General features: G+C 46.2%; 1 protein-coding gene and 1 non-coding gene across 3 annotated transcripts in view; one reads left to right on the forward strand and one right to left on the reverse strand.

Moving 5' to 3' along the window:
* Nucleotides 1-870: 870 nt before the first annotated feature.
* On the reverse strand, nt 871-1,034 carry LOC111724965. Its single transcript, XR_002773164.1, has one exon. It is a non-coding gene; the product is annotated as a U1 spliceosomal RNA (small nuclear RNA).
* Nucleotides 1,035-4,707: 3,673 nt separating this feature from the next.
* Nucleotides 4,708-13,445, forward strand: part of CHAF1A (chromatin assembly factor 1 subunit A) — a 37,495-nt gene continuing 28,757 nt past the window's right edge. For both annotated transcript variants that reach the window (XM_003788879.3, XM_023512629.1), the window contains exons 1-3: nt 4,708-4,896; nt 7,395-7,445; nt 10,766-11,604. In XM_003788879.3, the coding sequence (XP_003788927.1) occupies nt 4,845-4,896; nt 7,395-7,445; nt 10,766-11,604 (942 nt within the window). In that variant the 5' untranslated portion in view covers nt 4,708-4,844. The remainder of the gene's footprint in view (nt 4,897-7,394; nt 7,446-10,765; nt 11,605-13,445) is intronic.

Genomic DNA, 13,445 nt, shown 5'->3' on the forward strand with positions numbered 1-13,445 from the left:
AAGACATCTGAGTGTCGCTGTGTTGTTCATGCTTTGATCATACACTTCTCTCCTTCAAGTTCTCCCCTCCAATTCATCCCCTGCAAGGCAGCCGGAAAGATGCTTCCAGAACACAATTAAAATCACACCAATCCCTGCCTGAACTCCGGGTATGAACCTTAGTATACACTCCAAACTTCACAACATGACCTCCAAAGCCTGTATAATTTGCCCTCATCAGCTCTTACGACTTCTGTTCTCTTTCCCGTCTATAATTCAAGATCCCTTTGGCCTGTGCTATTCTGCTAACATCCTTGCTCTCTTAACACATTCTTTCGTACTCCCTTCCGCCTTGTAAATAAAGAGGACACTGCTTAGAATGTCACTTCGTCCAGGAAGCCTTCTCAGATTGATACTTTTTTTTTTTGTAGAGACCGAGTCTCACTTTGTCGCCCTCAGTAGAGTGCTGTTCTGGCATAGCTCACAACAACCTCAGACTCTTGGGCTGAGGTGATCCTCTCGCCTCAGCCTCCCAAGTAGCTGAGACTACAGGCGCCTGCCAGAACATCCGGCTATTTCTTTCTTTCTTTCTTTCTTTCTTTTTTTTTTTTTTTTGAGACGGAGCCTCAAGCTATCCCCCTGGGTAGAGTGCCATGGCATCACGCCCACAGCAACCTCCAACTCCTGGGCTCAAGCGAGTCTCCTGCTTCAGCCTACCAAGTAGCTGGGACCACAGGCGCCCGCCACAACGCCTGGCCATTTTTTGGTTGCAGCCGTCATTGTTGTTTGGCGGGCCCGGGCTGGGGATTCGAACCCGCCCCCTTAGGTGTATGTGGCTGGCGCCTTAGCTGCTTGAGCCACAGGTGCCGAGCCAGCTATTTCTTTTTTTAAAAGGGGAAAGCACGAACACAGTCCCCCACTACCACAAATTATGCAGTCGTGTTTCCCACATTTGGGGAAATCGCAGGGGTCAGCACATCTGGAGTGCAATGGATGAGCCTCACCCTGGGAAAACCACCCTCATGATCATGGTATCTCTGCTGCCAGGTAAGTAAGACATGTGGCTATTTTTTAGAGATGGGGTGTTGCTCATGCTTAGGCTGGTCTCGAACTCCTGAGCTCAAGCAATGCACCCCCTCAGTCTCCCAAAGTGCTGGGATTACAGGCATGAGCCACCATGCCAGGCAATACATGTTTATTGAAATTGATTTGTGAACTATTATTGATCAAAACGATATAGAATGGATTGGAAACTAATAATGAATTGGAATGACTAAATGAATCCAGAAAGAGGAACAAGAAAATGACTAAAGCTGTCTTGGTGCCCGTAGCACAGTGGTTACAGCACCAGCAACATACACCAAGCCTGGTGGGTTCAAACCCAGCCCAGGCCAGCTAAACAACGACAATTGCAACAACAACAACAAAAATAGCTGGGCTTTGTGGTGGGCGCCTGTAGTTCCACCTACTTGGAAGGCTGAGACAAGAGAATCACTTAAGCCCAAGAGTTGGAGGTTCCTGTGAGCAGTGACGCCAACATCACTCTACTGAGGGCAACACAGTGAGACTCTGTCTCAAAATAAACAAATAAATAAATAAGGAAAGAAGGAAGGTAGGAAGGAAAGGAAGAAAATAAAGAAAGAAGCGCCTGTGGTTCAGTGAGTAGGGCGCCAGCCCCATATACCGAGGGTGGCGAGTTCAAACCTGGCCCTGGTCAAACTGCAACAAAAAAATAGCTGGGAGTTCTAGGGGGCACCTGTAGTCCCAGCTACTCAGGTGTCTGAGGCAGGAGAATCGCCTAGGCCCAAGAGTTGGAGGTTGCTGTGAGCTGTGATGTCATGGTGCTCTACTGAGGGAGATAAAGTGAGACTCTGTCTCTACAAAAAAAAAAGAAAAAGAAAACAAAGAAAGAAAGAAAATGACTACAGCTAAAGTGAATGGAACTTCAGTGTTGAAATCACTGACAGCTTTGGATGATGGCTGGAAGTTTCCAAATGCTTCAATAGAAGGTAGGAGACTAGATCAATTAGAGGGTCGCTGCAGAATATACAGGCCCTAATCTTGTATCCCAGGATACAGGTAGAGCTGTTATGAATAGTTTGAAAAAGGTCCTTCAGAGTGTCTGATAATACACCTTTGACTGTGATCCACTAATATAAATCAGCAGAATTCCTTCCAGATCACACAGGGAAAATGAGGCATTGAATAATGACATGACTTACCCAAAGTGATGTCCCCAAATTTTCTGTTTGTTCACACTTTTCACAACCAATTCTACTGATTTAATATTTCAATTTACCATGTTAGAATTACAAACATGGGCTAAATTTCAGTGTCACCTCCTCACTTGTACTTCTGAGAGATTAAATTGGCAAAGAAAAGCTATTTCTAGACCCACAGTGTCAGCTGACATGGAAGGGCTGAAGTTCTCTGTTCTGTGTGAGGCTTTTTATTTATTTTTTTAGGAGACAGAGTCTTACTTTGTCATTTTCGGTGGAGTGAGAGGGCATCATAGCCCACAGCAACATCAAATTCTTGGGCTCAAGTAATTCTCTTGCCTCAGCCTCCCAAGTAGCTGGGACTATAGGCACCTACCGGAATGCCTGACTATTTTTTTGAGATGGGAGTCTCGCTCTTGCTCAGGCTGGTCTAGAACTGGGGAGCTCAGCTCTCTACCCACTTCGGCCTCCCAGAATGCTAGGATTACAGGTCTGAGCCACAGCCCTTGGCCCTGTGTGAATCTTTTTAAACTGTTGATTAAAAAGGTCTACAATTTAATCAAATGATATTGGCAGGGCGCAGCGGCTCAAGTCTGTAATCCTAGCACTCTGGGAGGCCGAGGCAGGTGGATTGCTCACAAGTTAGAGACCAGCCTGAGCAAAAGCGAGACACCCCCCCACCCCATCCCTGTCCCAACTAAAAATAGAAAAACTGAGTTAAGATCGCTTGAGCCCGAGTTGGAGGTTGCTGTGAACTATGACGCCACAGCACTCTACCCAGGGCAACAGCTTGAAACTCTGTCTCAAAAAAAAAAAAAAGATATTTATATATTCACTCAAGTATTTATTGAACTGATAAATCAGTTATTGACAGATCCTGGGCCTCGTGAGGAATGATTTGATTCCTTCCCTCATGAAGCTAATACAAAAACAATTCATTACTTAAATAATACACAATAAATAGACACAGCTGTAGTTGCTTCAAGGAAAATAACGTTTTAGTTATTTAGTGCTGTTAGGGTTGGGGAGGAAAGGCTTCTTGAGGTTTCAATCTAAAATCTGAAAATTAGAAAATTAGAGCGGCACCCGTGGCTCACTGAGTAGGGCGCTGGCCCCATATACCAGAGGTGATGGGTTCAAACCCAGCCCCGGACAAAAAAAAAAAAACCCTGCAAAATAAAATCTGAAAATTAGGTAAAAGCCAGGTAAAGAGCTGCAATAAGATTGTTCTAGGCAGGGTCGGGTGTAGGGGCTCACGCATATTAATTCTGACACTCTGGGAAGCTAAGGAGGTGAATAGCTTGAGCTCACGAGCTGGAGACGAACAAGAACAAGACCTCCGTCTCTAAAAATAGCCTGGCGGGGCGGCGCCCATAGCTCAGTGGTTAGGGCGCCGGTCACAAACACCCAGGCTGCAGAGTTCGAACCCGGCCTCGGGCCAGCTAAACAATAATTAGCACTACAACAAAAAAATAGTCAGGCGTTGTGGCAGGCGCCTGTAGTCCCAGCTACTTGGGAGGCTGAGGCAAGAGAATCACTTTAGCCCAAGAGTTTGAGGTTGCTGTGAGATGTGAAGCCACGGCACTCTACCAAGGCGCGACAAAGTGAGACGCTGTGTCTCAAATAATAATAATAATAATAATAATAATAATAAGATTGTTCTAGGCAGAGAAAACAGCATGCACAAATTTCCTGGGCATTAAACCAGAAAGGATCAATTCACTCACTCTTAAAGTATTTTATTGCGCATTAAATGCTCCAGAAGTGGCTCGGCGCCCGTGGCTCAAGTGGCTAAAGGCGCCAGCCACATACACCTAAGGTGCCGGGTTCGAATCCAGCCAGGACCCGCAAAACAACAGTGGTGGCTGCAACCAAAGAAATAGCCAGGCGTTGTGGCGGGCACCTGTGGTCCCAGATACTTGGGAGGCTGAGGCAGGAGACTCGCTTGAGCCCAGGAGTTGGAGGTTGCTGTGAGCTGTGATGCCATAGCACTCTACCCAGGGGGACAGCTTGAGGCTCTGTCTCAAAAAAAAATAAAAATAAATAAATGCTCCAGAAGTGCCACCCAAATTTATTTTACTATTTATATAGAAGACAATTTATAATTTTAATTGCTGTCGATATATTCAGCCGATGTCCCCCCCTCCTCGCCCCCAATTACGATAAACTCAAAATTTCAGAGTCCTCAACGAATCTCAGTTCCACAGGGTCATCTTGGTGACGTCAGAACCTGGCCCTCCCACCTCCTACAGACTATCCCACGCATTCAGCCAATCACAGTGCCTAGCATTCCGCTTGACACCTCTGTCTCCCAATGGCAGGACATCTCCTCCCCCAGCCAGTGACAGGTCCCCGAGGGAAGTCCCGCCTCCCCAAGGGAATATTAATAGCGGAGCGAAAGTCGCAATGGAAGCCACGGTTCTCGCGAGGATCCTCCGGTAGCCCCTGTCTTCCTGAGGCGGGATCTCACGTGACACGATCTCGCCCAATCGACGCGCAGGCTGCGGGGGTCGCGGCGGTTCCCGCCAAATACGAGCGCGGCGGCTGAGGTAGCAGCGGCACGGGCGGGAGGGCGAGTAACAGCGGCCGCCTGAGAAGAACCCGCGCCTTTGCCGCCTGGGGGAAGTTCAGGGCGCCGCCGGGGCGATGCTGGAAGAGCCGGAGTGCGTGGCGCCGGGCGCCAGGGAAGCGGCCGTAGGTCTGTTCGGGACTCGGGCTGAGAGGAAGGAGGGGCGCGGCGCGCGGCCTATGCGGCCGAGGCAACAGTTGGGGACAGATAAGCCTCTGGGCCCCAGGCCTGCTCTTAACGGGCTAGGCATTCGGTCCCTGAGGCCTTACAATCCCGAGCTAGGGCCCTGGGTCCCAAAGGGTGCCCTCCTTGACGTTATTATTGCAACTGCGACCGTATGTATATTTTCCTGACCCTTTTGCACATCCAGGGCTCTCTGGGGGACAGGGCGGCGAGACGAAGAGGGGAAACTGAGGCCTGGGAAGGTGAGAGGGCTGATTCTGCCGGTTATTGAGTTCGTTTGTATCCCTTGACCAAATCGGACGTTGCAGCGGGTGGGGAAACTGAGGCTGGAAGTTACTGGGCTTGGGGAACAGAACAGCTGCGTCTGCAGGTCGGAGCAAGCCCAGGTAAGAGGCCCAGGAGGTAGGGATTGTCGAGGAACTGGGACTCGTTCTCCCTCCTTCCTGATGATGCAAGGTGACTTTCTTCTTTCTGCATCTTGGCAGGGGCTCCCAAATAGCGATAGTGAACCAAAAGAAACCAGGTTGTCGTCTCTCCTGCTTGACTCTCCATTACATCCCCAGCACTTAGCACAGTGTTTGGCACCAAGTAGGTGCCAAATAAGTCATGAATGAACTGAGAGCTAGAGTGGACATAAACCATGGCATCTCAAACTCAGCATTACTGACATTTGGGGCTGACTTGGGCACTGTGGGATGTTGAGGATCATCCCTGGCCTTTCTACCTACTGCATGCCTGGTAGCAATACTAAGTCATGACAACCAAATATATCATTGCCAAGTGTCCCCTAGCCAACAAGACCCCACCCCCTTGTTGAGAATCATTGCTGTAGTTGCTTCTAGCCTTTGGGACTTCACAGAAACATAAAATTAATATAAATTAAGTTGGGACATTCATGGAGCTATGATCTTTGGTGCAAGTCACAATGTTTAACTTTAAAAAAAAAAAAAAAACCCTGCTAGGACCATATACTGTCATTAAAGGAAAGGATGTTCTAATGAAAATTATAAAGGTTATAATCTCAGAATAAAGAGCACTTGGTAACTTTATGCACACATGTGTGAATTGTGTGTGTACTTCTGGAGTGTTCAGATCCCTGGATAGGAGAGGGGATCTTTATGTAGACTTGAGGTTGTTTCTGTTCCAATCACATCAAAGCAGGTGTGCTCAGGGACACACTAATAAATTGTTATGGTTGTCCTGAAAATAAATTTATCTGGCTAAAGACTATATATCCTTCAGTTGACAAGAGGGGTAATCAATGTTTTTTGCTAACCGAAAGGAAATGTGATCTTCTGAGTACCTTTTCTTATTCTCCAGACTTGGGGAGGTGGGGGGCAGTTTCATCTTGGGCAGCTGAGTTTCTTTAGAAAGCTCCAGTCTACTTTTAAAAAATACTCACTTTTGGCAACGCTCGTGGCTCAAAGGAGTAGGGCACCAGCCCCATATACCAGAGGTGGTGGGTTCAAACCCAGCCCTGGCCAAAAACTGCAAAAAAAAAAAAAAAAATACTTTTATATGTAGCTTTTACACAGAGTATCTAGATTAGCCAAACTACCTAGATTTTTTTCAAGGCAAATCTCCTAGCAGTGTGAGCCTCTAATTATGTAAAGATGTTTGTCCAAAACTTTCTATTTGTAGTCATTTCTATATCTGTTTTGATATTACTATATGCTTTTCTTGAGGTTTTTTTTTTTTTTTTGGATGCAGGAAAGTATTTTTCCCTATTATTGATAGCAGTTCAGCTCCTGCTTGACAAACTCACAGTGCTTCCAATTGTATCCCCTTTGTTAACTCCCCAATTATAGTATATATGCTACCAAAACAAGCACACACAAACTCTTTCACAAGAAAATGGACCCTTTTCTAATTTTACAGATTTGGTGATGGTGTGAGGGGTTGGTCAGGGGTCAGGTTGGAGGAAGATATTGTGAGGTCATATTAATAGTGAAATCGATAATCTGATGTTTTATCTCTACTTTTACTCAGTTCACTTTCATTGTTCCTATTACTCTATTCATTGGCTTCCTGGTATATTCCAGACACTGAGTTAAGTGCTGTAGCTCCAGTATGGAACAAGTCTCACGGTTGTCAAAGAACTGGCATTTTGTTTGGGGGAAGACAATAAACAAAAAGTTTCAAAGTGCCACACACAAAAAAAAAAGATGCGACATGTGTCAAGTGTGAGATTTCTCAACCTACTGACATTTTGAGCCAAGGGAGGCTGTAGGATACTTAGCAGTATCTCCAGCCTCTACCCACCAAATTTGAATAACACCCCTTTGAGCCATACCCTATCACAACATTGCCAAAGTTGAGGGCTAAAAGGTCAAAATCACTTTCACTTAAGAACCACCTGGTACATAATTGGTTCTGTGTATGTATTTGCTGATTTGATCATTTCCAAGATTTAATAACTTATCCTTTGATACTCTCATTTACAGCCATGGATTGCAAAGATAGACCAGCTTTTCCAGTTAAGAAGTTAATACAAGGTAACTCTGGTAATGGGTTAAATAGTTGTTCCTATGGCTGGGTGTGGTGGCTCACTCTTGTAATCCTAGCACTCTGGGAGGCCGTGTGGGTGGATTGCTTGCGCTTACGAGTTTGAGGGATTGCCTGAGCTCAGGTTTGAGACCAGTGTGAGCAAGAATAAGACCCCGTTCCTAAAAATAGCCAGGCCTTGTGGCTGGTGCCTATAGTCCCAAGTTGAGGCAAGAGGATTGCTTGAGCTCAAGAGTTTGAGGTTACCGTGAGCTAAAATGCCGTGGCACTCTACTGAGGGTGACAAAGTGAGACTTTGTCTAAAAAAAAAAAAAAAAATTGTTCTTAATTTATATCCTTCATTGCATCCTGTTGGGATCCTCAGTGAAAGCATCAAAAGGGACCAGAGGGGAGAGGAACAATTGGTCCCCATACTAGGAAGCTGGTAAACCCATTTTAATTCAGTAATGTTTCCTTGGACTTCCAGCAGTAAATTCTGGGAGGTCTCTGCCTTGCAGGAGAGCAGCATCTCTGGCATCTTCCCACTAAATGCCAGGAGGCTTCTTCAGGTTTTGACAACCAAAAATGTCCGTAGCCCCTGCTGATGTCCCCTGAGAGATAGAACTGCTTCCACTGAGAATGACTGGTTTGTAAAAAGATAAATGTCCACGAATCCTTTTGTGTAAAATGTGGAATGCATTAACCCTTAGGCCAGATGAGTGGCTGGATTATATATATACACACACATTTTTTTATTTTTTTTTTTTGAGAAAGAGTCTCAGTCACCCTGGGGTCAAGTGCCATGGCATTATAGCTCACAGCAACCTCAAACTCTTGGGCTTAAGCTATTCTCTTGCCTCAGCCTCTAGAGTAGGTGGGACTACAGATGCTCACTACAATGCCCGGCTATTTTTTTTTTTTTTTTTTTTTTAGAGACAGGATCTTGCTCTTGCTTAGGCTGGTCTCAAACCTGAGCTCAGGCAATCCACCCACCTTGGTCTCCCAGAGTGCTGAGATAATAGGTGTGAGCCGTCACGCCTGGCCCTTTGGATTATATTTTTTTAAAAACTGGTTTCTGGTTTTTAAAACTTAATTATTAATCTGGTTTGCCTCTTATGACAATAGCAAGTGTGGTGTAGGTGGGAATTTAGGCAAATATTAAGTCCAGAGGGTAAGGACCTAAGGGATTCAGGTATCCTTTATTTTATAAACTGATAAGACTATGATTGATCAAGAGCAGCTTTACTGATTTGGTCTATTACATTATGAAATGGTTAATAAAAGATTCTTGGGCATTTATATGAATGTAGGTTCCTTGAGAAGTTTACTCGTCTGAATTTCCTAGCTCCCAGAAGTGTTGCTATGTGTTGCTTATGACCAGCCCGAAGTTCTAGCAGGTCTTGGGAGGTTGGGTTTGATTGATGAGAAAAGCTGACAGAGTCTGGAGTGTGGGGCCAGAAAGAAAAACCTTTCCATAAATGGTTCTATGTATTTTCCATTTGAGAGGCTGATGCAGTTATTGTCAAATGGGATTTTTGCCCATTAAAAATAAATTTGAGGTTTGGCACTTGTGGCTCAAGCGGCTAAGGCACGAACCACATACACCTGAGCTAGTGGGTTCGAATCCAACCCAGGCCTGCCAAACAACAATGATGGCTGCAACCAAAAAATAGTGGGTGTTGCAGCGGGCACCTGTGGTCCCAGCTACTTGGGAGGCTAAGGCAAGAGAATAGCTTAAGCCCAGGAGTTGGAGGGTGCTGTGAGTGGTGATGTCACTGCACTCTACCCAGGGCAACAGCTTGAGGCTCTTCTGCCTCAAAAAAAAAAAAAAAAAAGTAAATTTGAATATGAACTGGATCTTGAACAGATCAGAAGAAAAATTCTGTCGATGTCCCTGTTAAATGCTTGTCAGTTTTTTTTCTTTTTTTTTTTTAGATAGGGTGCTTGTTTAGTCTGAGCTATTTGATCAGGAAGATTAAAAAAAATAATAATAGGGTGGCACCTGTGGCACAATGGGTAGGGTGCTGGCCACATATACTCAGGGTGGCGGGTTCGAACCTGGCCCCAGGCAAACTGCAAGCAAAAATAGCTAGGCGTTGTTAGGTGCCTGTAGTCCCAGCTACTTGGGAGGCTGAGGCAAGAGAATTGCCTAAGCCCAGGACTTGGAGGTTGCTGTGAGCTGTGATGCTATGGCACTCTACTGAGGTGATAAAGTGAGACTCTGTCTCTAAAAAAAAAAAACAAAAAGGAAACAGACTGCCTGAACTCACAAGTTCAAGACCAGCCTGAGCAAGAGTGAGACCTTGTCTCTTAAAATAGCCAGGCCTTGTGGCGGGTGCCTGTAGTCCCAGCTACTTGGGAGCCTGAGGCATGAGAATCTCTTGAGCCCAGGAGTTCGAGGTTGCTATGAGCTATGACACCACAGCACTCTACCGAGGGTGACCAAGTGAGACTCTGTCTCAAAAATGAATAGAAAGAAAAGAAATAGTTACAAAAAATTTTTAAGATATATAAAACAAAAAAATAGGATATTGGAAAAATACAGAATGAAAAGATAGCCCTCTTAAACTTTAAAATTCTATACACTGGCCAGGCGTGGTGGCTCACTCCTGTAATCCAGTGCTGTGGGAGGCTGAGGAGGGAGAATTGCTTGAGCTCAGGAGTTCGAGACTCACCTGAGCGAGAGTGAGACCCCGACTCATGGAAAAACCCATCCAGGAGCCATGGTAAGCGCCTATAATCCCAGCAGCTTTTGGAGGCTGAGGCAGCAGGATACCTACAGCCTGAGTCTTGAGGTTGCAGTGAGCTATGATGCCATTGCACACTGCTTAGGGACATAGGGTGGGACTCTGTCTCAATAACAACAAAAAAATTCTATGCACTGGCTGGTCCAGGTGGCTTATGCCTGTAATCCTAGCACACTGGGAGGCCAAGGCAGGTAGGTGGATTAAGCTTAGGAGTTTGAGACTAGCCTGAGGAAGAGCGAGACCCTGTTTCTACTAAAAGAGAGAAACTGAGGCAAAAGGATTGCTTGAGCCCTGGAGTTTGAGATTGCTGTGAGCTATGATGCCACAGCACTCTGAGGGCGACAAAGTGAGACTGTCTAAAATAAATAAATGAAAAAAATTCGGGCAGCGCCTGTGGCTCAAAGGAGTGGGGTACTGGCCCCATATGCCGGAGGTGGTGGGTTCAAACCCAGCCCTGGCCAAATACTGAAAAAAAAAAAAAAATTCTACATACCCCTTCCAAATCCCAATGAATTTCATAATTTTCAAGCACATGACTTATTCTACATCTTAACTAAAAGGATAACCTCCTATCTTCATTTCAGCCCGTCTGCCGTTTAAGCCCCTGAATCTTGTCCCAAAGGAGAAAGCTGACGATGTGAGAAGCTGTCAGAGTGCTTCTGTGCAGAGTACAGTCCCCGATTCAGACACTTTGGAAAACAACTGTCTTATAGGTTCTGATGTAGACTTTAGACAAAAACTTGTCAATGGGAAGAGTCCCTTAGATAACTGTGTAGGAAGTAGCATCAAGACCAGTATTGGCCAGAGCTCAGTCATAATCGATCTGACAGAGGACTCAGATGAACAACCAGACAGTCCTACCCACCACAGTAGACTGAATCCAGAAGCCTCTCCTCCCAGGGAGGCAGTAAATGGGGACAGGGAAGAAGCTGCAGATCAGCAGGCCATTCAGAGCCACAAATTGACATTTCTTGAAGAGACCCTTTCAGACATTCCTTGCAAAACAGAGGAGGATGGTGTTGTCTTTGAAGGCAGAGGTGCAGAGAGGAGTGGTAACTCCCTGGAATGTTCACCACGAAGCTGCCCAAAGCTGACATGTGGCCTGAGATCATGCCTCGAAAAGGAATGGTACAGCTGGAGTGAAGCCAGGGGCATCCTGTTCAAAGGCAAGGTACCTGTGGTGGTCTTGCAAGATATCTTGGCTGTGAGACCTCTGCCAGCTAAGACTCTTCCAATAACATCTCTAGACAAGAGTATGACCTCAGAGAGTGAGGTGCTGGAATCAGGCCCTGAAGAAGACTCTGTCCTCAGCCATTCATCCCTGAGCTCTCCCTCTTCCACCAGCTCACCTGAGGGGCTGTCTGCTCCTGGGAAGCAGAACTGCAACATCAGTCCCTTACCGACCCCCACATCTGTGCGCAGAGTGAGTATCTCCTGCAGAACCCCAACATGAGAGTGCTGAGGGATCCTGGAGCACTTTCTGTTCTAACCATGCTATCCACATGGTTAGTGGCCAAGTCAGTGGGGAAACTAAGTTGCGAGGTTTTTTTTTTCTTTTGAGACAGTTTCACTTTGTCACCCTTGGTAGAGTGCTGTGGCATCATAGCTTACAGCAACCTCAAACTCCTGGGCTTAAGCAATTCTCTTCCCTCAGCCTTCCAAGTAGCTGGGACTACAGGCGCCCACCACAACACCCGGCTACTTGTTTTTTGTTTTTTGTTTTTTGTTTCTTTTGGCCAGGGCTGGGTTTGAACCCACCACCTCTAGCATATGGGGCTGGCACCCTACCCTTTTGAGCTACCGGCACCACCCTGTTTTTTTTTTGAGATGAGGTCTAACTCTGGCTCAGACTGGTCTCAAACCCATGAGCTCAGGCAATCCACCCACCTCGGCCTCCCAAGGCTGGGATTACAGGTGTGAGCCACCTTGCCCACCTGTGTTGGGACTTCTGATACAGAATTCTTCCCTATGTCAAAAACCATAAAGTGGACATGGCGCCTGTGGCTCAAGCGGCTAAGGTGCCAGCCACATACACCTGAGTTGGCGGGTTTGAATCCAGCCCAGCCCGCCAAACAACAATGACGGCTGCAACCAAAAAAATAGCCAGGTGTTGTGGCAGGCACCTGTAGTCCCAGTTACTTGGGAGGTGGAGCAGGAGACTCGCTTGAGCCCAGGAGTTGGAGGTTGCTGTGAGCTATGATGCCACTGCACTCTACCCAGGGTGACAGCTTGAGGCTCTGTCTCAAAAAAAAAACCCAAAAACCATAAAGTGTTCTGTGTCCATTGCAATGTTTCCAGGACATCGTGGATCAGCAGTATATTCAGTGTGATATATCTTGTGTGGATGGTGCTCTGCAATTGCGCTAAACTTCATTGTTTACACATGATCAATGGTTGTAGTCAGCTTAGCCATTTTACAGAATAACGGATATGAGGAGGCACTAGGACCCCTGCTTCATCTGGGGTTCTCTGTGTTCCTTCTTTCTGTCCCAATATAGATCAGTAGGGTGTCAGGGTAAAGAGTTGCTGAGTGCTGGTGAAGTGAGAGTAAGACAGCAGAAAGCGAGACCCCTATCTCTGCTAAAAACAGAAAAAATTAGCTGGACATGGTGGTATATGCCTGTAGTCACAGCTACTCGAGAGACTGAGGCAGGAGGATCACTTGAGCCCAGGAGTTTGAGGTTGCTGTGAACTAGGCTGAGGCCATGTCACTCTAGCCTGGGTCAGACTCTCTCTCAAACCCCTCCAAAACAGGAATAATGGCATGGGGAGTTCAATAGAGTCTGCTCTTGTTAGCATGGCTGCTTATCTTAAAAACCTTCCCTGAAGGCTGAGTGTGGTGGCTCACACCTGTAATCCCAACACTTGGAGGCTGAGACGGAGGATTACTTGGGGCCAGAACCTAGAGACTTAGCTGGTTAACATAGCATGAGCATTTCTATACTAAAAAATTAGCCCGGTGAGGTGTGCACCTGTAGGCCCAAATAAGGAACCTGGTACCATTTTTAAGGATCCCTGAAGGATAACTTTTGAACTGTTTTCTGTTTAGTACAATGATGAATGTGTCCGTTCTTACATTTTCTTAAGGTGTTATGGGCAAAGTTGTTATGATCAGTTATAAATCCCACAGGGTGTTTAACAATAATATTCTTGGCTCGGCGCCTATAGCTTAACTGGCTAAGGCGCCAGCCACGTACACCTAAGGTGGCGGGTTCGAATCCCCAGCCCGGACCCGCCAAACAACAATGATGGCTGCAACCAAAA

Source organism: Otolemur garnettii, unplaced genomic scaffold, assembly GCF_000181295.1.
Source record: "Otolemur garnettii isolate 467f Iridium unplaced genomic scaffold, OtoGar3 scaffold00029, whole genome shotgun sequence".
Taxonomy (NCBI): Eukaryota; Metazoa; Chordata; class Mammalia; order Primates; family Galagidae; genus Otolemur; species Otolemur garnettii.